Below are 24,643 nucleotides of genomic sequence, written 5' to 3'. Positions count from 1 at the left end.
TAATTTTCCATACAAATTCGGCAGCTGTCCATACAAAAATGATGTATGAAAATTCAAAAATCTGTATCTTTTGAAGGAATTTTTTGATCGATTTGGTGTCTTCGGCAAAGTTGTAGGTATGGATACGGACTACACTGGAAAAAATAATACACGGTAAAAAAAAATTTGGTGATTTTTTTATTTAACTTTTTATCACTAAAACTTGATTTACAAAAAAACACTATTTTTAATTTTTTTTATTTTTTGATATGTTTTAGAAGACATAAAATGCCAACTTTTCAGAAATTTCCAGGTTGTGCAAAAAATCACTGACCGAGTTATGAATTTTTTAATCAATACTGATTTTTTCAAAAAATCGAAATTTTGGTCGTAAAAATTTTTCAACTTCATTTTTCGATGTAAAATCAAATTTGCAATCAAAAAGTACTTTACTAAAATTTTGATAAAGTGCACCGTTTTCAAGTTATAGCCATATTTAAGTGACTTTTTTGAAAATAGTCGCAGTTTTTCATTTTTTTAAATTAGTGCACATGTTTGCCCAGTTTTGAAAAAAATATTTTTGAAAAGCTGAGAAAATTCTCTATATTTTGCTTATTCGGACTATGTTGATACGACCTTTAGTTGCTGAGATATTGCAATGCAAAGGTTTAAAAACAGGAAAATTGATGTTTTCTAAGTTTCACCCAAACAACCCACCATTTTCTATCGTCAATATCTCAGCAACTAATGGTCCGATTTTCAATGTTAATATATGAAACAATTGTGAAATTTTCCGATCTTTTCGAAAAAAATATTTTTGGAATTTTCAAATCAAGACAAACATTTTAAAAGGGCGTAATATTGAATGTTTGGCCTTTGTGAAATGTTAGTCTTGATTTGAAAATTCCAAAAATATTTTTTTCGAAGAGATCGGAAAATTTCACAAATGTTTCATATATTAACATTGAAAATCGGACCATTAGTTGCTGAGATATTGACGATAGAAAATGGTGGGTTGTTTGGGTGAAACTTAGAAAACATCAATTTTCCTGTTTTTAAACCTTTGCATTGCAATATCTCAGCAACTAAAGGTCGTATCAACAAAGTCCAAATAAGCAAAATATAGAGAATTTTCTCAGCTTTTCAAAAATATTTTTTTCAAAACTGGGCAAACATGTGCACTAATTTAAAAAAATGAAAAACTGCGACTATTTTCAAAAAAGTCACTTAAATATGGCTATAACTTGAAAACGGTGCACTTTATCAAAATTTCAGTAAAGTACTTTTTGATTGCAAATTTGATTTTACATCGAAAAATGAAGTTGAAAAATTTTTACGACCAAAATTTCGATTTTTTGAAAAAATCAGTATTGATTAAAAAATTCATAACTCGGTCAGTGATTTTTTGCACAACCTGGAAATTTCTGAAAAGTTGGCATTTTATGCCTTCTAAAACATATCAAAAAATAAAAAAAATTAAAAATAGTGTTTTTTTGTAAATCAAGTTTTAGTGATAAAAAGTTAAATAAAAAAATCACCAAATTTTTTTTACCGTGTATTATTTTTTTCCAGTGTAGTCCGTATCCATACCTACAACTTTGCCGAAGACACCAAATCGATCAAAAAATTCCTTCAAAAGATACAGATTTTTGAATTTTCATACATCATTTTTGTATGGACAGCTGCCGAATTTGTATGGAAAATTATATGGACAAACTAATGATGCAAAATGGCTTCTTTGGGCATACCGAAGGCACCAAAAAAGTTTCAGTCGGATTAAAAAATACAAAAAAAATCGAATGACCGAAATCCTAGAGAACTGCTCTATATTATAATCAGGGTGACCACTAAAATCCCATTACCAAATTCCCGACTTTTTCAAGAAAATCAAATAATAGCCATTTCTTATTCAAAGAATGATTTCAAACAAACAACTCCTTATAAAAAAAAGTAAATATTAGCCATCAACAAGAAAAATCTAAATGAATTTTCAAAAATCAAGCTGTTGACAGTTTTCGAAAAAATAGAAACTTAAGAATACATTCCCAAAAAAATACTTCAATTTTGATTCCGAGTCAATTCATCTTTAACTGAAAATAACAAAAAGTTATAGATAATTGAATTTAAAATTTAGTTCTTAACTGAATTTTAAATCAAAGAACGCATAAAACATAATAACTATTATTACTCTTTCAAATATTTCAGGACAGTGTTTAGGACAATGTTTTTACCAGGTTCCCATTTTATTTTTTTGAATTTCGATATTGAATTTTTGAATCAATGTTGATTTGTCTTGTTTTCAGTATAAGATTCCATGTTTTACCACTTATTCTTTCAAAATGTTTAAAGAGACTAATTCTATTAACATTTTTGCAATAACATAGATCTAAATTGCTTGGAATTTCTTTCTTTTTTGCAAGCTTAAGTTGATAAACTAAAATTATTAAAAATCTTTTGATTCATGAAAAAATATTATGAAAATCTGTGGAATTTTATTGTCTTAAATATCCCGTCCGTTATCAAATAAATTGAAAGTAAGTTACTAAAGAAGAGTTAGTCAGTCTGGTTAGTTTGCAATACGACACCAATTTGAATTTTTCTCTGAAACAAACCAAATTTTCATTGTGTTTCAGTGGAAAGTCATCAAAGGACGTGCAGATGATCAATTCAAAGCATTTTTGATCTTGAGAATTCGTAACTTGAACGAGAACCAATCGAAAAACTGATTTGTTTACAACTGGCGGTTAGGACCATTTGAAATCTAACACGAGAGTTCTAGATTAATTTTTTCAAAACAACTAATGCGCCATGTGTTTTCTAAAGGAACTTTTGCAAAAGTAAACAAGAATTGAATGAATTTAATTAGAAAATTGTACAAAATATTACAATCTTACTTAAGAGTCAGAAAATAATTTTTAAACAAGTATGCTTGGGATTCCCGATTTTTGACAAAAAATTAAAAAAAATCCCGACTTTTCCCGATTTTTGCTGGATTTTGGCGAATTTCCGACTTTTCCAGTTTCCCGACTTGAGTGGCACCCCTGTATTTAATAGTATAGAGGCTAAACTAGGCAACCCCCCTGATATACCAAGAAAATTAATGAAAGTTACTAAAATGTTTAGTAATTCTGTTCCTACCAATGAGCCATACGTTTCCTATGTCCTTTTCAAGAAGTTAGCGAGGAATCATCTTTTGTAAAAATCCCGGATTAATTTTCAAAAACCGTAAGAGCCTCGGTATTTGAATTACTTACGAAAAATCAAATTCAAAAATGCTTAAGATTGTTCATCTACACGTTTTTCTGGTGCCCCAAACTAAAAACAAATGAAATTTTGTTACAATTTGGAGAAATATGAATATTAGAATCGGAAGACACCCTGTCTCTAACGGCTTTCTGAAAACTCACTCGAGAAGTACTGTATTTCAATACATAGTTTGAAAAATCAAAAAGGTGAGCTGGGAAGGCCAGCTACTGATTTACATTTCGAATTTTGTAAAAAAAAAAGTTATTTGTTGGCTTGGAATTTGCAAATTCGTTCTGGCTGTCAAAATGCTTATGCCCCCTTTTCAAATGTTGCTCCAGATATAAGCCATTTGTGTGTAGGTGGAGCCAATTGCACTGACATTTAAGAAGAGAGTAAGACAATCTAATATTTTTGTTTTTCGCAATTTTCAGTGTAAGAACGGACCTTTTTGCCTTCCTCACCTTACTAAGGAAAGGCTATAAAATCACTCTAAAAATGAACTTCTCAATTAGACCTCCTAGACCCACCTTCATGTATACCTATCGACTCAGAATCAAATTCTGAGCAAATGTCTGTGTGTGTGGTGGGATGTTAATCAAAAAATTGTCACTCGATTATCTCGAGACTCATTCAATCCGTCTTGGGGTCCCATAAGTCGCTATTAAAAATTATGCAGTTTAGTTAAGTACTTCAAAAGTTATGCTAAAAAAACTATTTTGACCAAAGTTCAAAAGATTGTAAAAAAGGTGGTTTTTGTAAGAAAACCTGTCATGTTATACGTTTTCAGAAAGGTATTTGAAAGACCTTTCCAATGCGTCCAAGACATTGAAGATCTGACAACCCTATCAAAAGTTATAAGCACTTAAGTGTTATTTATGCACTTTTTGGAGGCCGGATCTCAGATATGTTGATGACAACGTTGTCTGGATCTCTCATGCGACATATCGTTGGATAGGTAATCAAAAGACCTTTTCTACAAGCACGAATTGGATTGGGGATCTGGCTACCCTATCATAAGGGGTAAGCATATATGTGCCCTGCAATATGAAGACTATCCAATCTAGTGGTATGAATAATGAGTCAAATTTATAAAACACTTTTTTTTATAAAACACTGAAAAACATCGCCCTTTTGTGTCTATTTTGGATAGCACCTTTTAAATGTGAGGAAGGCACCAACCACCCTATGGTGGATTAAGTTACGTTTTTTTTTGTAATTTTACATCCAAAAACTTTAGATATTGATCATTGTTCTATGTTCAATTTTTGTCCTTTTTATCCCATTTAAAAAGGACAAAAATTGAACATAGAACTATGATCAATATCTAAAGTTTTTGGATGTAAAACTATCAATAATATTATGCAGAAGACGTATTCTCAAAATTAAAAGAATTGATTTGTACACAAACATTTCGTTCAAATCTCGTAACATGGGTTGAAACTTACATTCTTAAAGTGTAGTTCTATCCCATTCGAAATGATAACTGAAAGCCCGAAGGTCAGACCAATTTCTAGGAACCCCGTTGAAGTTGATTACCCCGTGTTCGCACTTAACTTTGGGGGAGTGACTGACTTGACGAGATGCGACCCTGATCTAGTGTTGGAACCCATCAACGGCCACTCGCGCTGAGATAAATACATCGGCGCCCATTGTTCTGAGGCTGACGTATAGATCCAAGCAATCCACCCAACTCACTCCCCAAGATGCGCCCCGTTGCTTGGGGCACACGAAATACTGACTGACTGTCAGGGTCTTGCCGCCGCACCACCGTTGAGTGGACAAAGCAAGCCGTGACGACGATGACTCTACGCGCTCAAGAACGTTCCGTTGAATCTCTCGTCCAACAGAGCGCACACAAACATACACACACTTACCTACTCATATGGCAAACAGACTACTGCGATGATGACGATGACGGTTGATGATGAAGGAAATCCAACACACTCATGCAGCGCAGCAACTCTGGGTGGTGTGCCGTCCCGCTCTGGCACACGGGGACCGAACGGCAAAAGGCTGCTTCCTGTTTCGCTCCACGGGAATACTGAACACTGGCAGGCTGTTGCTCTCCTCCACACCGCACAGAGACTTGGACGAAGTTTATCCAAAAATTCCAAATCTACTGCTCCCCTTCACCACTTTGAACACTCAACAAACACACTGGCTCTGGAATTTTCCTTCTATTGAAATTATGATTCTTGCCATTCACCGACACTGCCCAGCACAAGACACCACGGAACACCACCCCCAAAACGGGCACGGGAGCAGGCACGTCGCAGAAAATCCTGGAGATATTCCGACGAAAAACTCTTACGACCGCAACGACGACCCGCACACCATTTTCTGACGAACAATGAAACTCAACTGAAAGGTTTGAGAGCCAGACGGTTTGACAGCAGCGTTGTCGGCTCAAATGCAGATCTCTGTAATAGAGTTATCTAAGCCCGTGCTCACGCACACTAGCACGCCATTTGTTTTGCTGGCGGGTACAAAATTTAACCTCAATCTTTTTCGTGTACGTACACGCAATACATGCGTACGTAGATAACTCTATAGAGTTATCTAAGCCCGAGCTCACGCACACTAGCACCCCATTTGTTTTGCTGGCGGGTACAAAATTTAACCTCAATCTTTTTCGTATACGTACACGCAATACATGCGCACGTAGATAACTCTATGGAAGTTCAAGCAGCGCAATATAAATGGGCCAAGGATGAAAAGTAAACAGACGGTCAATCCCAGTCAGTTTAATTTGAATTTTGAAACGTAGATTGTTTCAAAAAAAAAAAATAAACAGGAAAAACAAAAAACAAGAAAAGTAAAGTTTTTCGTTGAACAAAAGTTGCTCAAAATGACCTCCTGAACTGAACCCGGGATAAATAAAAATTAATTAATCTGAATTTTTGTACTTTGATTATAATTTTTGAGTGTTCTAAAATAATTCCCTTCTTTATTTTGAAATTCAAAACTTCTAAACTTCAAAACTTCTTTGAAATTCAAAACTTCTGAAATTTCAGATTTTTCAATGTTTAATTTTTGAGTTCTTGAATTTACGTTTTTAATTCTTGAGTTTTTTAGTTTTAAGAATTTTATATTTGTTAAATTTCCAGGATTTTTCAGGATTTTCGAAAAAAAACAATTTAGAATTTTTTAAACTGATTTTGCAACATTTTGTTTAACTTACCTCATGTTGGCAGGTCAGAACTTTGACATTCAATTAAAGCTATTTAAAAGCGTTTTTAACTGAAATCGAGTGATAAAAAGCTCAATAAGAAGTGAGCAAGCAAGTATCCACAGAGTAATCCAGAGGACGCACTGCCCTTTAATTTATGGTTGCGTTACGCGGTACATCGTGGTACATCCCCCCTTCAGGAAAACTGTCTGTAGGACACCATTAAATCTCAGTTCACTGGATACGAGGCGATACGTTTCCAAGCTTCTTGACAGTTGTTGCCGTATCAACAAACTCAACAAGAAAATTTGAAATTTATAATTCTTGTTGCTGCCCTCGCACTGTTTCCAGAGTTTTTCAATCCGTTTTCATTGAACTTCTAAAGAAAGTAAGTTTCTTTTCATGAAAATATAACAGCTTGCATAGAATTTTCAAAGGTAGGTATGTTTGCGCTGGTTTTTTTTTTAACTTTGACTCTGGCTTTGTCATGTGGAGCAACAAAATAATAGTATTTATTTCCCATTGCAAAGAATCAATATTTTTATTAAAAAAGTGGGCGTCATATGAAGCAAGATTGCGTTATCCGACTGAGTATGAGGGGGCATTTGTGGAGGCACATGGAGGCAGTCTATCTCGCTAAGGGAAAGGGTCTAAATTTAGAAAGTGGAGGGGGGAGATGACAAGGTCCCGTGCCTCCACCGGAGTCGGGGCTTCGGATCTCAACACATTCTTTTAATTTAAATCTTTGAAATTAAACAATTTTTAGCACATGGACTTGCAGCCATGAAAGTCACATTCATATTTTATTTCCACTCTTAACATAAAGTGCCACTCATACCTCCAAAAAAAGGGGTCAAGAAATTGCTTTTCGAACAGCAGAACAAAAGAAAGGCAACCAATTTTTGGGCTTTTCTTCGTGCTCCTCTCTGGCTCGCTTCCGCTACCACTGCTGCGAATTTAAATTTTCTTGTCCCTTTTCTTTAGGCAGCGTACACTCTTTACAAACAAATAAACATTTTTTTTCTAGCGGAGCTTTTCCGGACTGTCGATCTTCGATTTGGCATTGCCACCATCAGAATCTCCGTTTAAAATGCAAAGGAGTCGCACAAATCACGATTATCATGTGTCCTAGAAAGATGAATTTGAATCAATTTAGAAAAAAATATATATTTACTGCAAAGCAACTCACCATCAGAGCTGGTTTCAAAAAAAAAATTGATTTTGTTTGTGTTGACAACGGAAACCTAAAAGTTGCTACTAGATCGTTTGTATTTTTTTCGTAACGCCTGCATCGAGAATAGAAACGCCTGCTACCGTTACGAAGTTCAACAACAACAACTGTAACGCAGCCACAAAATTTGATGACTTTAGTTCGGACTGGTCCCTCTGGATTACTCTGTGAAGTATCTATCAAAAGTTTTGCAAAATTAGTGGTTTAAATAGTGAAGATCAGCAAATTGGATGAAGTTTGGAGCGAGTGCTTAACCAGTCAAACATACGAGAATTTCCCCTAGGACCTGTTAAAAAAACTCTAGAATTTCATTTGGCGTTAATTTTGTTTGGAACTAGCTGGATTTGGCCCATTTGCGTCGCTTTGCTTAAAATGTGCTTTTCTGCAGACTTTTGCTTTCCGCACCAAAATCTGCAGTAATCTAGTACTTCCTTTGCCTGAGTTTGTTTTTATTTTGAATGACAGTCTTCTTCCTCGCCACTATCAGAGACCGCCCGGAACAAAAAAAAAGTTTAGAAGCAAAAAAATTGCCAAAAATATTTCTAGATTAGCGTTTAATCGCTTAATTAATCGACCCATCGCTCGGAGAAAACCATCTAGAACAAATCGAGCCGCGAACGCGAAAGGATGTCCGCAGAATGGTAAGCAGTCTGCCGAATCGTTATTGTAAGGATTCCTCAAACTAATTTTAATTTTCAACCCCAAAGGAGATGTGTCCGCCGGAACCAGGACGAGTGCCGGCGCTATCTGGACCAGTTTAAGGTGTTTGACCACCCGCTGAAGCAGTCCTCGATAACGGTGAGTGTTTCTTGATTTTGGTGTAATTTTAGGGTTTTAATGTGTAACGTTACGAAATAGGTGCTGGAGAGCAAGGGAACCCGCGCGAAGGCGCTGGCCAGCCTTAGCGAAAGTACGAGTGGGGCATCGTCGACGCTATCGCTGGATCCGCTCAGCTTGGCGCTGGATGGGTCGGACCCGCTGAGTGCGTTTGCTGCCCGGCAGGGTTCGGACCCGTTGTCGCAGATGGCAGCGGAATTTGATGGGGGGTCGCCGGTTGCGAAATTGGGGGCGAGTGCGTCGCAGAAGAAATCACGGGAGGTAAGCTGCCTGCTGGATATGGAGTTGATTGAGCCGTGGGGGGCTCGCCGGGGAGCGATATTGAACAAGTACACGACGAACGAGAAGTTGTCGATTGTGACGAGCTTCTTGAACGGGGGCGAGACGATTAAGTCGCAGACGACCATGTCGGAGAAGGTGAAGTACAGGCTGGAGCAGCTGGACGAGTTTGAGGAAGGCACCGTGCGGCAAATGTTGGACCTTTCGCAGCAGGAGTACGTGGTGAAGATTGAGCAGTTGAATCATGAGCTTGGGCAGGCCTGGAACACGGATCAACGGGTGAAGGCGCTCAAGATTGCGATTCAGTGCTCAAAGCTGCTGGCGGACACCTCGGTTATTCAGTTCTATCCTTCAAAGTTTGTGCTGATCACCGATATCTTGGAAAACTTTGGAAAGCTCGTTTACGAGCGATTGCTTGTGAAGGGAGAGTACGTTCGACCGGGAAGCAAGCACCCTGGGCCACTACCGGACAACTTTACGCCTGACATGGTGCCGGAGTCGGCGCGAGAAACGTGCCAAAATTGGTTCTACAAAATTGCGTCGATTCGCGAGCTGCTGCCGAGACTGTACGTGGAAATGGCCATCCTGAAGAGTTATCGCTTTTTGACGGCCAACGAGTTTTCAACGATCTTGATGCGGCTGACGCGCATGATTCGTGGCATTGGTGACCCGCTTGTAGCCGTTTACGCCCGATGCTATCTCTGTCGGGTGGGAATGGCCATCACGACCGATCGCGAGTACATCAAGGAGAACCTGAACGACATTCTAGACATTTACCACACAATCCTAAATGGAGGAATCCGCGCTGAAATCGCCAAGCATCGGATCACCCTCAACGGGTACGTGTCACTATTCCTCCCCGGTTTAGACTGGATCATGCAGGGCGTCACAATTCTAAGCACGGACGCCCAGCTGGACGACATCCTGAAGCGTTGTCGCGAAAAGAAACACCCTGCGCTGCTCATGCAGTCCATTATGCAATCCTTCCGGTCGGACTTTATCGCGCTCCGAGCTGTTCACTTTGTGGAGGTTCTGTCCACCATTTCGGTGGAGGGATTCTCGCGCGGACAGCTGCTGCGAATGCTGGGAAGTATCCTCACGCACACGGCTCCGCCGTCGGAGCAGCGTGGCGCCGTGCTGAACGCCGCCTGGCGCGTCATCAGCTCGATGGGCAACGTCGAGGAATACATCCAGTGCGCCGAGATGTGGGCCCAGTACACCAGTCAGCACTTTGGGGTAAGTTCCAATGGTAGATTTGTTATACGTGGTGATTATCGATATTTCTGGATGGTAAGATATCGATCTAAAGTAAAAAAGTAAATCTTTCCCTGTTCCTGAGGGGAACACCCTTGAAGATTATCGGGGCCGGCATTTACAAAGCGGATTCAGTGACAGATTATTAATCAACTTAATGTTAACATGATAAGGTTAATGTTAACATTCCATAGGTTGTCCTCCTAAGGTGTCTTGATAAGTCCATTTAAAATATCAAAAATTTTGAAGAATTGTAAGCTATAAAAAAAAATATTTTTTTAAAATTGAAGATTATTTAAGGGTGCACAGCAACCAAGGAAGTTGTTGTCTTCTTATTCCAAAATTGTCAAACTTACGGACCCAATCCTGCAAGAATCTGATTGTAAAAATAGTCAAACTTTGTTGTAAATAACTACGAAGACAGTAATTTAGGGGATGAATAAAAAAATATATCGATAGTTCCCGTAGTTTTGAAGATACTAAAATGTCTGTAACAGAATTCTGGGTGCAAAAGCTATGGTTGATGTGTACCGTTAAAGATTTAATAAAGTTATTTTCTATTTTCAAGCATATTTTTACAATTATATTGAAAAACTAAATTTTAAACGATTATTGTTTTTTATCTTTCTTAAGTTTTTTAATTTAGAAATTTTGGAATTTTTTAAATTTTGAATTTTTTACTATTTTAGTAGAGTTTTAGAATTGTAGAATTTAAGAATTTTAAAATTTTAGATTTTAAGTATTCTGAAAGTTTTAATTTTTGAATTTAGAATTTCAGAATTTTTGAATTTTTGGAATTTTAAAATTTTACAATTTCAGAATTTTAGAATACAAAAAAGGATTTTAAAAATTTAGGACTTAAAAATTTGGAGTTTTTAAGTTTTTAATTTATTTTATTGAATTTTTAAAGTTTTGAGTATTTAAATTTTTAAATTTTGACTTTTGGTTTTTTTATTTTGTTTTTTTTTATGTAAATGTAAATGTTTTTTATTTAAAATTTTTGTTTTATTAATATTTAATTCAAATCAAAACATTAGAAATTTTCGAAATGTTTAAAAAAATAATTTGTTTAAAATATTTACTTTTGTTAATCTTGAATTTTTTTTAATCTTTTTATCTGTTTTAGTACATATCAAAATTGTTATAAATTTTTGAAATTTGAATATTTTAATATTTATTTAATTAACCTTTTATTCATTTTTTTTATAATTTTATAATTTGAAAAATTTTAGAATTTTAAAGTTAAAAATTCTTTAAAATTTTAGAATTTTTTGAGGTCTTGAAAAAAAATCTAAAATTCCGAAATGCCTAAATTTCAATCTAAAATTTAAAAATCTAAAATTATTAAATTTAAAATTATGAAATTTTAAAATTCTAAAATTTTAAAATTCTAAAATACATCAAAAATTTATTACAATTATGATGTGTGTTAAACAGATAAAAAGATTCAAAAATTTAAAGATTAAAAAAAAGGTAATATTTTAAACAAATTATTTTTTTTCCTATTTTTTGTATTCTTAAATTCTAAAATTTTAAAATTCAAAAAGAATTTAAATTCTGAAATTTAAGGGTTCAAAAATTAAGGAATTTAAGAATTTAAAAACATAAAAAACTCTACAATTAAAAAATTCAAAAAAGAACTCAAAAATTCAATAATTTTTAAATTCAAAAATAAAAAAAATCGAAATTTCTAAATTTTAAATATTTAAGGACTTAAAAATTAAGGAAAGATTTAAAAAATCGTTCAAAATTATATTTTTAAAATATAATTAAAAAAAATTAAAAATAGAATATAACTTTATTAAATCTTTAAGTTTTTGAGAATTTTTTGAAATTTTCAAAATGATTTTTTATAGGTTTTAGAAATTATTAATGTTTTTAAAACTTAAAAATTAAAATCAATTTCAAAAAACATTTTTTTAACCTCCCAGATTTTTTTTTAAACTTGCAAAAAAATTTAAAATTTTGGATGTTTTAACAACAAACAAACAACTGCTTTTAACTCAAATTTTTGTTTTTAAAATTTTTTATGCTCTTAAATTTTGATTTTTTTTTCTAATCTGAGATATTGTTAAAATTTTTGAAATTGCTAAGAGAAGATTTAGAATTTTAGAATTGAAGATCTTGAAAATTATAGAATTTTAAAAATATTGAATTATTGAATTTTTTTACTTAAAAAATTGAATGCTTTGAATTTTTGAAATTTTTAATTTTAGAATTTTAACATTTTTATATTTATGAATCTTAAATTTTTATAATTTTAGAATTTTTGAATTATTTTTTTACAATAAAAAATAAATATTTTTTAAATTTCAGGGCTTACTCTCAAAAAAACAAAATCGGCAAAAAGTTACAAATAATTACTGTTAAAAAATGCAACATATAAAAAAATTTAAAGCTAAATTTTCTAAAACCTGTTTGTCTGTGGTCTCAAAATTCAAAATTTGTTAAAACAATTTATAAGCCCTTATTATTTGATTTAAAATAAATAACTAAGCATTTTGCTATGCATTCTGAATAGCTTTCAACCGATTTTTTTGTATAATCGTTTTTTCAATGAAAATGTCAACTTAAGCTAATCATTTTTTTTGCTCCTTGATTTTTGACGAAAATATGGAGGGGGAGCAAAAACTTGAAATAAAATTTGCAATAGCCTTAAAAACTTTTTTTTTATGAAATTTTCGAATTTTTGAAATTTGAAATATGTTTTAGATATTTTAATTTTGTGAAATTTAGAATCTGTTTTAAATATTTAAACTTTTCGAAATTTTGAATTATTTTTAAACATTTAAACAATCCATTTCGATAGTCAGTCGTAATTTGTCGATGATAGATCGAAAAATTACGATCGAAAGATCTGAATCTTCTATCGAAAAATTACGACTTACGACTTAACAAATTACGATCGTAATAAATATTTTGATCGAGAATGTACGATCGAAATATGTATTACGATCAAGTGCAATAATCCCCACAGCAGTTTCATACTCAAAGTAATCTCACCTTGAAACAGCTCCGCGAAGTCAACGCCCTGATGGGGGACATCCTGTACCACATGACGCCGAACCGGTCCTACGAGCGGCACTACCACGAGCTGCAGGTCATCGTGGATAAGATCGTGTCCAACACGCAGGACATTCACGGCGTGCTGGCTTTGGACAACTTTCTGCCGATGCTGGACCTGTTCCAGAAGGACTCGGTCAAGCTGACCGTTTGCAAGAGCATCCTCACGAGCTACAGGGCCACCTCTGGCGATTGGTGCATCAGCGATCCGGTCATTACGAACGCGCTCATGTACATCAGCAAGGTGCTGAACGATTCCGTCAAGTGGGTCTTCTTCTGAATAAAATAGAAGGACTCAATCTAACGATAGTTATTTATTTCAGTGCCCTTACAAGTGAAGATGAACGTCGTCAAATCAGTAATATTATCAGCCACTTCATCCGCAAGGTTGACTTTGGTCGAGACTTCGAACAGCAACTGTCCTTCTACGTTGAGGCACGTGCCGCCTTCTCCAACCTGGACGCCGTCTACTCCACGCTAATTCAAAGCGTCAACCGCCTTTCCACCAGCACCAGGCGCATCGTCAAAGGCCAGCACACCAACAAAACGGCAGCATTCGTCAAGGCCTGCGCCGCGTACTGCTTCATCACCATCCCATCCATCATCGACGTCACCACCCGCATGGAGCTCTACCTCCAATCCGGCCAAGTCGCACTCCTAAACGTGTGCCTCCAGCAAGCCGACTCCTGCTTCGAAGCCGCCCTCAATCTCATCCCGGAACTCCCAAAAACCTACGAGCAAGATGGCAAACCCACATCCACCGAACCCTTCCTCAAATCCTTCCTCGTCAACTTCCTCTCCACCCTCGTCATCGTTCCGGACAACCCAACCCAGGGCGTCCTCTACCTCCTGCGACTCCTCCTCGAAGTCATCAAAAAGTACCCCTTCGACCCGCAATCCCCGCAAACCCTCGCCTCCCTCTACCTCCACATCCTGGACTATCTCTCGGTCGCCTCCCAGGAAATCTACCCATACCACATTGTCAACGTCATCTCCAACGACGAACTGTACGGCTCGGACCCCAAATTCCTCGCCGAAGTCAACGGCCTTAGCTGCGAAGTGTGCGACCAGGTTCTCCAAATCCTAAAGCAACTGCTCGAGTCGAACGCCATCCGGGCGCAGTCGCAGCTTGCGCTGGAGCTCTTCCTGAAGATCGTAACCGGCGCCGATCTCACCGTCGAGCGGATGTACACGCTCACCTACAACCTGTGGAACCTGGCCGTGAAGAATCGCAGCGCGTTGGACCCGAAACAGTTGGTGAGTGTGCATATTTTGCGCGATTATTTTTGGTTTTTTTTTTGTGATAAGGAAGCGTGTTTAGATGCTTCGGGAATTTTTTTTATGAATGGTGCGCTTATCAGTGCGAGACGTTCTGGGCCTTCCTTAGCTAGTTGGCGGAGTGGTCAAAGTTCAAATCGTGCGCGTAAAAAACGTAAAATGCATTTTTTGGCGTCGCAAATAGGTGACCCGGTTTTGATTGCTGAATCCGGATTCGATTTGATTGTGCTGCGTAACTTGGCTTTTTTCATAGGTTTAATATAATTCTTGGATGTTTTTACGGTACTGCCGTAGTTGTCGCATAGTTCGGAAAAAAACTCTCTCGATCGGGCTCAAATTTTATCTGGTTGTTCCTTGGCCGAAATAATAAGATCCGTATTTTTTTTTTTGTTTGGCCATTAGGGTGGTCATTTTCGTCGATTTTCGCAAAAACCACATTTTTCAAAAAAATCATAACTCCGCACCATTTCAACCGATTTTAGCTCTCTTGGACGCAATCTCAAAGATAGGCTTTTAAGGGAAAATAGTTAGAAGTTTCAAAAATCTAGCCTGACATTTTAAGAGATCGAAAAAAAATTTAAAATGCTCTTTTGAAGGTCTCGGCACCAAAGAGCCTATGTCTGAAAATATTTTTATCGGATTCCTCGTAAAATTTTACATAACGTATCAAAACATGGTGAAGTTATGCTTTCAATATTACAAGATACGATCTTTGAGAAATAAAAAGTGGGTTTTTCGCTGATCTGAAAATTTTGAAAATATGTTTTTTTTCATGTTGGACTTTGCAAGGTTATCATTGAATTTCAAATCCCATTCTAGAATTCCCGACTTTTTCAAAATTTCAAATAATTTGAATTTCTTACCCAAATTATTGAAAAAAAGAACTATGAAAAAGTCCAACGAAATTTCAAAATAAATGTAAAAAAATAAAACCATTCAGAATTTTTGAAAAAAAAAAAGAAATTTATTACAGAGTGGATTCGTTAATTTTTGACTGTCCGCTAATTCGAATGCTCGCTATTTCGAACGTATTCGAATGAAAAAGCACTCAACCGTCAAAACCAGTTGAAACGTGAACTTATGTTCACGTTTCAACCCCATAACGTATTCGACAATTTCCGAACACGTGCTTTCAAGCTTTTGACAGCTGTCTGTCGTTTCAATGAGCGAATTCGGATTCGTTCATTCGAATTAGCGAAGCCGCTTTGTATTAAGCCGCGAGTATTTGGCTACTCCCCTTCGCTAACCCTAGCTTTAAGAAATTTTGTAAAATTGATATCCAACTCCGTAAAAAATTGGTAGATAAACCTAAATAAATATAGCTAAAGAAATAAAAGTTGTTATAAATAACTTCAAAAATTGAACAACCAGTTTCTGTTTTTCAATGTTTATACAGTTGTTGTTCGGTAACTGGGCGTTCAATAACTGGGCCGTAGCCCAGTTAAAAAGCAGACAAACGTCAAAAAAACAAAACAAACCGAAATGACCGAGGGGTTGGTACACAGAAAAAAATATTTCTGTAAATTTACATTATTTATCATGTACCAAAAGGTATCATGATAAATGATGTATATTTCCATTAGATCCATTGGAAATTTACATTAGATTCATTGGAAATTTACATTAGTTTTGAAAATTTACATTAGTTTTGGAATTTACATTAGTTTTGGAATTTACATTATTTTAAATCAACTAATTCTGATTGGCCAATGGGAATGAGAAGCTCGACTTGGATTGCAGTAGGAAAAGGGTGTGGCCTATGTTCTATTTTAAAATTATTGAAGCGGGCAGCAAAAGGAAATTCTGATTCTAAAAAGTTGTTTCACAGGTAGGGGACGCTTTCTCGTCGACGGTCAAGTGGAATAACGCTGGACTGGAATCGAACAGACGACGGGTAGGATGTTCGGTGTTACTGCTGCTACCCGCTGCCGACTGAGCCATCTTCGCATTTTATAATCGAGCGGCTAAAGCATCAACTTGTTCAGGTCGAGGCACAGGCAGTGAGCCAGCGAAGTATGAGAGCGATAGAAAGAGAACCAAACATAACTATTTTTAGTTCGGGTAGTTTTGAAGTCAACGTTTGGCAGAAATACATTGGGTATATGATTTACATTAAATAGGAATTTACAGGAAGCCGAACACGGGTAGAAATTCATCAGATTTGAGTTTCCATGCTCAACGTTTCCATTAGATTCATGATTTACATTAGATTTAGATTTACATTGGAGTAATTTCCATGACTTTTTACTCTTTACATCATATTTCAACATTACATTGAGTGAGTTTACATAAGAAACAGTAATTACGTGCTGTGTAAATTTACATACTTTTTTCTGTGTAGATGAGCAGTTCTCCACGGAATCGGTATTTTTTCTTTAATTTTAATTTTTGTATTTTTTAATCCAGCTGAAACTTTTTTGGTGCCTTCGGTATGCCCAAAGAAGTCATTTTGCATCATTAGTTTGTCCATATAATCTTCCATACAAATTTGGCAGCTGTCCATACAAAAATTATATGTGGAAATTCAAAAATCTGTATCTTTTGAAGGAATTTTTTGATCGATTTGGTGTCTTGGGCAAAGTTGTAGGTATGGATACGGACTACACTGGAAAAAAACAATACACGGTAAAAAAAATTTGGTGATTTTTTTATTTAACTTTTTATCACTAAAACTTGATTTGCAAAAAAACACTATTTTTATTTTTTTTTATTTTTTGATATGTTTTAGAGGACATAAAATGCCAACTTTTCAGAAATTTCCAGGTTGTGCAAAAAATCATTGACCGAGTTATGAATTTTTTAATCAATACTGATTTTTTCAAAAAATCGAAATTTTGGTCGCAAAAATTTTTCAACTTAATTTTTCGATGCAAAATTGAATTTGCAATCAAAAAGTACTTTAGTGAAATTTTGAAAAAGTGCATCGTTTTCAAGTTATAGCAATTTTTATGTAACTTTTTTCAAAATAGTCGCAGTTTTTCATTTTTTTAAATTAGTGCACATGTTTGCCCACTTTTGAACGAAAATATTTTTGAAAAGTTGAGAAAATTCTCTATATTTTGCTTCTTCGGACTTTGTTGATACGACCTTTAGTTGCTGAGATATTGCAATGCAAAGGTTTAAAAACAGGAAAATTGATGTTTGCTAAGTTTCACCCAAACAACCCACCATTTTTCAATGTCGATATCTCAGCAACTAATGAGGCGATTTTCAATGTTATTATATGAAACATTTGTGAAATTTTTCGATCTTTTCGAAAACAATATTTTTAAAATTTTCAAATCAAGACTAACATTTTAAAAGGGCATAATATTGAATGTTTGGCCTTTCTGAAATGTTAGTCCTGGTTTAATTTTTTTGAAAATATTGTTTTCGAAAAGATCGGAAAATTTCACAAATGTTTCATATTTTAACCTTGAAAATCGGACCATCAGTTGCTGAGATATCGACATTGAAAAATGGTGGGCTGTTTGGGTGAGACTTGGAAAACATCAATTTTCCTGTTTTTAAACCTTTGCATTGCAATAGGGGCAGGGGGGGCAGAATGGCCCGCCTAAGTAAAATGCGCCAAAAACCATGGAAAAACATGAAAACTTATGAATTCAGTGTAGTAGACTTATGCTTTGGGATGTTCCCTTCAATGTTGTATACTTGGTTGATGAAATTTTTTAGCTTAAAACTATTTTTGAGCCACTTTAAGAAAAAAGTTTTTTTGACTACTTTTCTAGGGTGCGGGGCAGAATGGGCCACCCTGCGGGGCAGAATGGGCCACCTTAGAAAACAAGCCATTTCGTCTAATACAACGTTGAAGGGAGATAAGAAATGACTTAAGGTACCTTTCTAACATAGTTTCCATGAAGTTAGACCACTTTAATAGAAATAGTCACTTACCAAAACAAACATTTTTGAAAATAGTGTTAATATGTTGAAAAAGGACACTATTTTTACAAATAATCATCAAAACAACTAACAAATCAACTAATGTTGCATTAAACGTGATTTGTGAAGCTACCAGGAGTGAAATAATCCATTTAATCCAAATTTCATAACTTTTGATTGTTTTTATAAGGCAGGATAAGGGTGGTCCATTCTGCCCCCAAGTGGATTTTAATTTAACACTTCCACCACCAAGTCTCTAAATGATTTTAAGGTTCCGTTGTTGTTTGTATACCTTGGTAGTAACATCTAGTATCGTTATAAGCATTGAGCAAACTTTTTCAAACAATCCAACTTTTTAGAAAGCTTATTTAAAAACCTCGAAATAAACATCATTTGCGTGGTTTTTCTAATAAATTTACATTTTTGCTCATAATTCGAAAAATACAATGAATTCAAACGTCGTTTTCGGTATGGTGAAGTTAATTGACGTCCTTTATAAGACCCTTGCCTTACAATTGGTCTAAATCCATACTAAAACCCAAAACCAAGGGTAACCCATTCTGCCCCCCTGGTCCATTCTGCCCCCCCCCCCCCTGCCCCTATCTCAGCAACTAAAGGTCGTATCAACAAAGTCCGAAGAATCAATATATAGAGAATTTTCTCAGCTTTTCAAAAATATTTTTTCCAAAAGTGTGCAAACATGTGCACTAATTTAAAAAAATTAAAAACTGCGACTATTTTGAAAAAAGTTACATAAAAATGGCTATAACTTGAAAACGGTGCACTTTATCAAAATTTCACTAAAGTACTTTTTGATTGCAAATTCAATTTTACATCGAAAAATTAAGTTGAAAATTTTTTGGGACCAAAATTTCGATTTTTTGAAAAAATCAGTTTTGATTAAAAAATTCATAACTCGGTCAATGATTTTTTGCACAACCTGGAAATTTCTGAAAAGTTGGCATTTTATGTCCTCTAAAACATATCAAAAAATAAAAAAAATCAAAATAGTGTTTTTTTGCAAATTAAGTTTTAGTGATAAAAAGTTAAATAAAAAATCACCAAATTTTTTTTACCGTGTATTGTTTTTTTCCAGTGTAGTCCGTATCCATACCTACAACTTTGCCCAAGACACCAAATCGATCAAAAAATTCCTTCAAAAGATACAGATTTTTGAATTTTCATACATCATTTTTGTATGGACAGCTGCCAAATTTGTATGGAAAGTTATATGGACAAACTAATGATGCAAAATGGCTTCTTTGGGCATACCAAAGGCACCAAAAAAGTTCCAGTCGGATTAAAAAATACAAAAAAAAATCGAATGACCGAAATCCCAGAGAACTGCTCAGATGCAAAAATCACGTTGAACAACTAAAAAAACTTTTTTCAAGCATTCTACAAATTTCAAGTTTTAATCAGAGAAAAATAAGAATTAAGCATGGTAAACAAATTTGGGTAACATTTGTTTTTATGTTGCATCAGGAAAAAAATATGCATCGGTGTTCCCCTCGTAATTTTTCGTTCAGCCCAGTTAGCGAGCAGCATTACCGAACAAGTACTGTATTTAAATATTCTAAATACAAAAATCTAAAAATGCTTAAAAAAATTAAATAAAACAAAATAACGGGATTAATATTTCGATGCCTCCTGAGCTACGATGCTATGGGAAGGTCTTTCTGTATATCAAAACACTCACGCACAGTTCAATACTAAATACGTGTAATTTTGCACCACGATTTCACATAGGACTTGAACCGTCAGCGTGCCTTTCATTAAACGAAAATATAGAAAGGACCATTTTACAGTAATTTTACTTTGAACACTTCAACATCATTTCATATTTTAATACAATAATTCACACGACGTCATGCCTCCCGATCAACGATGATATAGAAAGGACTTCTTTGGTTATACTAAACAATGAGCATAACACTTTTTGTGGCTGCTCAAACTGAACTCACAAATCATTACAGGAAAATAACTAATACTGATCTCTCAACAAAAATCCTGCACAGCATCCGCGTGCTTTCACTTCCTCCAATCGACTGAAGCATGAAAAATAATGAGCACATATCGCTCAAAAAAAAATTACGCTGAAAACACGAAAAATCTTCCAATCAACTCTTAAATCGATTTCAATATTTGAAAAGGGCCAAAACCACTTAATTTGAAAAGGGCCAAAACCGCTATTAGACTATGGCCAACAAACAAACTCGCACTTTTTTGTGTTTGACATTTTTCCAAACTCGCATCGGTAAAAATCGACATTTCAGCAACCATTGACAGAGTCTTCAATGTATTTCAAGCCAATTTTTAAGGACATTTTATGATTTTTTCGAAAAAATAAATCATAGATGGTCAAGCTTGGTCATGACTTCCACACTGCCGTTATCACCCCTCTTTGCATTAAAATGTAGAAACTATGGCTTGTTATTTTAAGTTTTATATGTTTTTATTTCATTCGAAATATGGGCAACACTGCCAAATGAACAATTTTGTTGAAGAAACCAAAACATAGAAAAATATTCAACAAAATTGCTAATTCTTGAGAAAATTGTTCAATACCAAAAAAGTTGACCTTCGGAAAATGCAATCATACCCATTTATCATTTTTGTTTCAGCAAAACATCCTGTCCTACACGGAACACCTGGCCGAGGTAACACAGCTCAAGTCTCAAAAGCACTGTCTCCAGCTGCTGCTGGAAAAGATGAAATCAAGACTGTAGGAATGCCATTTCCGGTTGACGCGTAGAACCGTACTAGAATTTTCACTTGCGATGCGTATTAGTTTATGGACTTTTTAAAAAGTGAATCGATATTTTTTTTTCTCATGTTCTATATTTTCATATTTAATCATTACTCAATATATAATTTATTGTTACTACAACATTCCTTCTAAAAGTATTGTAAAACAACCATGTTTGCTCTTTGTCTCAACCAAGATATCACTTCCTCCGCGGACAATCGTACATCCGCCGCACCTTCTCCAAGTCCAACTCACTAGCTCCCTCCGTTTGTCCCAACTCAGCACTCCGATTCTGCCTCGAAACCATCGTCACGCTCGTTCCCGGTCGCGCAAACGCAAACGTCGGATAGTGCATCACACTGCCGTAATCGTACGGCAGCCCAAACGTCTCCATGTAGTCCTCCGTACCCCGTGCAAAGTTCCGTCGAAACTCCGGCTCGATGTTGTCCCACAGCACTTCAACGTACTCGTCACGGTCGGGTCGCGTGTGCTCGTGAAACAGTCCTAGCACGTGCAGCAGTTCGTGCTGAACGGCTCCGGCCAACCCCAGACAGAAATCGTCCAGCAGAACGTCCAACGGTTCCCGCTGCCCAGCGCGATATCCTATCGAAGAGCCACAGCCGGAATTCGAACGCACGAATCGAATGTGCTCCGTTTGGTCGTCGGTTTTGGGGATAAAGTGAACGCAGCTGGCGGCCTGCTCGAGCACGCTGATGGCGTTCAGGACGGCCGTACGGTAGCGTTGGTCACAGCCCGGATCGAACGTGAACGGAACGATTCCGTTGGGCCATTTGTAGGCGGCCAAGCGGAGGGCGTTTCTGGTTTGGGAATTCGGTGCAACTGGTTCGTTGAAGTAGGACTCGTAAAAGGAAGAATCGCAGCGAACTACGGCAAACGTTATGAGGACCAACGCGAGGAACATGGCTTCTTGAAAGACGACGACGCGTGCAACCTGGTCTATTTGTACGCGGCGCGCGTAAAACATATGCTAATTTATGAGTGAGCTTTTTCCGATAACAACTGTGTGCAAAATGTGCGTCGGTGGGTATTTTGTACAACGTTTATCAAACGGCTCAAATTACCGAAATGCTTCCCGTTCGGTAGCGAGCAGATTATTTTTTTATCGAGCGGAACGGTAAACGGCATTTGAATTAACCCTCTAACGGCTTTTTTTCTGGAAACTTTTTTAACAAAAAGGCAATTAAACCGTTCACATAATTTTTAATGAATGCATAAAATTATAATAGACTTTTCATTCGACATAGTTTCTTAATATTGTGGAATAAAAATTAAATCTTGTTAGCTTTCTTCCCTTAAATCTAATTAAAATTAAGGGAAAAGACAAAAACTCGGACACTGTTTTAACTTTCATGATATTTCTCTAAAAAATACTTGCAGCAATCGAGAGTTGCTCTTTTGCTCAGTGTCTTTCCGTGTATTTTTGTTATTCGTAGAAGGCCGTTTGCACAGAAAAAAATCCAGTTTGATTGTCCATTCCTGAAATATATATATCTCGGGTTAGTTTTCAAAAGGTCGTAAGCGCCAGTTGTCCAAAATTGAGTTTTTGGCACGGTTGCACTCTTCTAACGCACTACTAACGATCTACTCGAGCAGAATTTCCAAAAAGATAAATTTAAACAAAAATATCTCCCGCATATAAAAGGTCGAATGTGCTTTTCATACGAAGAACCCAAGTAACCACAAGCACTAAATTGAAGTATTTATTCAGTACTAAATCAGCACTCGAATGTTTTGAAGTAGTAAATAAGCTTTGCGAATGCCTCAAAGTACCAAGACTTTGCAGCATTACAACTGGCATTAAATCACCATTTACGACCTTGAAAATGTGCTTCAAAGCATTTGATGTTTATCAACAAAGTAACCCATCCATACGGGAAACATTTCAGCCAGGCACGCTCTTATTGACTTTAGTCCTTCTCCCGTTATACCATTCCAATAAGCGTGCGGGCTAAGGTGCATTTCCCCCAGTGTGCAACAGTTTTATTTTTGCGTGAACTGGGTTCAATTCCCGCTGACTGAAGTGTTTTTTTTTGTTTTTTTTTTTGTGGAAAACTGCAGCCTGTAATTAGGCCAAATTTTTCAAAACATATGCCCATAGCACAAAGGACATTATCAAAAGTTCTCTGGTAAATTGAATGACTTTTCTCGCAAGCAAAAAGCTGCTTTCCGGAAGTCTGATACACTTTGTAAAATTTTGCCAACCGTGGACCAAGCACTCCTCGGAAAAACAGTTTACGTTAGCCGTTAGCCATTACTTGTCCCTCCCAAGCCTTCCGTAATTGATTGTACTGTACTTGACTGGATGGCCGCCATTTGCTGAGTGACTCGTCAATAATTTTCGTCCAACAAAATGACAACGGGTTTTTCTCATGAACCAGAAACTCGAAACAGCAGAAAGAAAGTCTTCCTTAATGTTCGATGCATCAACCACATCGATTAAAACTTTCAAAACAAACACTCATTTCAGAATACATCAGTTGGCTGGCGCGCATCCTGGAGATCGACGAGAAAAATGCAAGAATAACATGTCAATAACATGTCAAACTCACACATGACACGCAACATGAGAAAAAAAACGTTACTTAATCCACCCTTAGGTGGTTGGTGCCTTCCTCTCATTCAAAGGGTAATGCTATCCAAAATAGACACGCTCGTGGGAAGGTCATTTAATTACCTATCCAAAGATAGGTCGCATGATATATTTGGAATACGTTTTCATCTAAATATCTGAGAACTGGCCTCCAAAAAGTCTATAAATAACACTTAAGTGCTTATAACTTTGGATAGGGTTGTCAGATCTTCATTGTTTTGGACGCGTTGGAAAGGTCTTTTGATTACCTGTTCAACGACGGGTTGCATGATTGATCCGGACAACGTTTTCATCGTGATATCTGAGATCCGGCTTTCAAAAAGTGCATAAATAACACTTAAGTGCTAATAACTTTTGATAGGGTTGTCAGATCTTCAAAGTATTGGTCGCGTTGGAAAGGTCTTTTAAATACCTTTCTTAAAATGTATAACATGCCGGGGTTTCTTACAAAAACCACCCTTTTTACAATCTTCCGGACTTTTGTCAAAATCGTTTTTTTAGCATAACTTTTGAAGTACTTAACTAAACTGCATAATTTTTAATAGCGACTTATGGGACCTCAAAACGGATCGAATGACGCCAAAACGGACAAAATCGGTTCACGCAATGCCGAGATAATCGAGTGACAATTTTTTGATCAACATCCCACCACACACACAGACATTTGCTCAGAATTCGATTCTGAGTCGATAGGTATACATGAAGATGGGTCTAGGAGGTCTAATTGAGAAGTTCAGTTTTCGAGTGATTTTATAGCCTTTCCTCAGTAAGGTGAGGAAGGCAAAAAACAAAGGAGGCCCACCACCAAGTGTGTGGAGCAGCTAGCTGTCCTTTTTTTCCCCCAGCCTTGACGTCGATAAAGCAGTTTTTTTTTGTTCGAGCTTTCGGTGAGGCATTAAATCGGCATCACTGTGCGCCACTTGAAATATTTATCAAGGGAAAAGTGCTGATTTAATGTTTTGAAGCATTATTTGCTGGTATTAAATGCCAATATAATGCTGATTTAATGCCGCTATTTAGTGCCTCGCGGTTACTTGGGAAGTCACATACGTCCTTGGTGATGCAAGG

General features: G+C 36.1%; 3 protein-coding genes across 4 annotated transcripts in view; 1 reads left to right on the top strand and 2 right to left on the bottom strand.

Moving 5' to 3' along the window:
• The window catches only part of LOC120431563 (SH3 domain-containing protein 19), a 39,897-nt gene extending 34,317 nt beyond the window's left edge, over positions 1 to 5,580 (bottom strand). Inside the window, exon 1 of one of the 2 annotated variants that reach the window (XM_052709860.1) lies at positions 5,104 to 5,580. Coding sequence is in view for 1 of the 2 variants with exons in the window: in XM_052709859.1 (XP_052565819.1) it covers positions 5,100 to 5,107 (8 nt within the window). In the remaining variant the exon portion in view is untranslated. Of the gene's footprint in view, positions 1 to 5,099 lie in introns of both variants that reach the window. The other variant, XM_052709859.1, reaches the window with a different exon arrangement.
• A 2,532-nt stretch (positions 5,581 to 8,112) lies between these two features.
• Positions 8,113 to 20,979, top strand: LOC120425609 (VPS35 endosomal protein sorting factor-like). Its single transcript, XM_039590191.2, has 6 exons — positions 8,113 to 8,266; positions 8,333 to 8,423; positions 8,484 to 9,977; positions 13,009 to 13,322; positions 13,382 to 14,315; positions 20,840 to 20,979. Exons 1-6 carry the CDS (start codon positions 8,253 to 8,255, stop codon positions 20,942 to 20,944), a joined length of 2,952 nt encoding a protein of 983 aa, XP_039446125.1. The 5' UTR covers positions 8,113 to 8,252; the 3' UTR covers positions 20,945 to 20,979.
• Positions 20,828 to 22,040, bottom strand: LOC120425610 (zinc metalloproteinase nas-14-like). Its single transcript, XM_039590192.2, has one exon. It carries the CDS (start codon positions 21,947 to 21,949, stop codon positions 21,164 to 21,166), a length of 786 nt encoding a protein of 261 aa, XP_039446126.1. The 5' UTR covers positions 21,950 to 22,040; the 3' UTR covers positions 20,828 to 21,163.
• Positions 22,041 to 24,643: the final 2,603 nt, after the last annotated feature.

The sequence above is a fragment of the Culex pipiens genome, chromosome 3, assembly GCF_016801865.2.
Source record: "Culex pipiens pallens isolate TS chromosome 3, TS_CPP_V2, whole genome shotgun sequence".
Taxonomy (NCBI): domain Eukaryota; kingdom Metazoa; phylum Arthropoda; class Insecta; order Diptera; family Culicidae; genus Culex; species Culex pipiens.
Note: the sequence above shows the minus strand (reverse complement) of the source record. Positions and strands in the feature narration are given on the sequence as shown.

Bases quoted from the DNA above. Each gene is read 5' to 3' on its own strand.
- LOC120425609 (XM_039590191.2), top strand. The intron at 9,978-13,008 runs GTAAGTTCCAAT...ACCTTGAAACAG, and splicing joins ACACCAGTCAGCACTTTGGG to CTCCGCGAAGTCAACGCCCT. The intron at 14,316-20,839 runs GTGAGTGTGCAT...TTTTTGTTTCAG, and splicing joins CGTTGGACCCGAAACAGTTG to CAAAACATCCTGTCCTACAC.
- LOC120425610 (XM_039590192.2), bottom strand. From the start codon at position 21,949: ATGTTTTACGCGCGCCGCGTACAAATAGACCAGGTTGCACGCGTCGTC.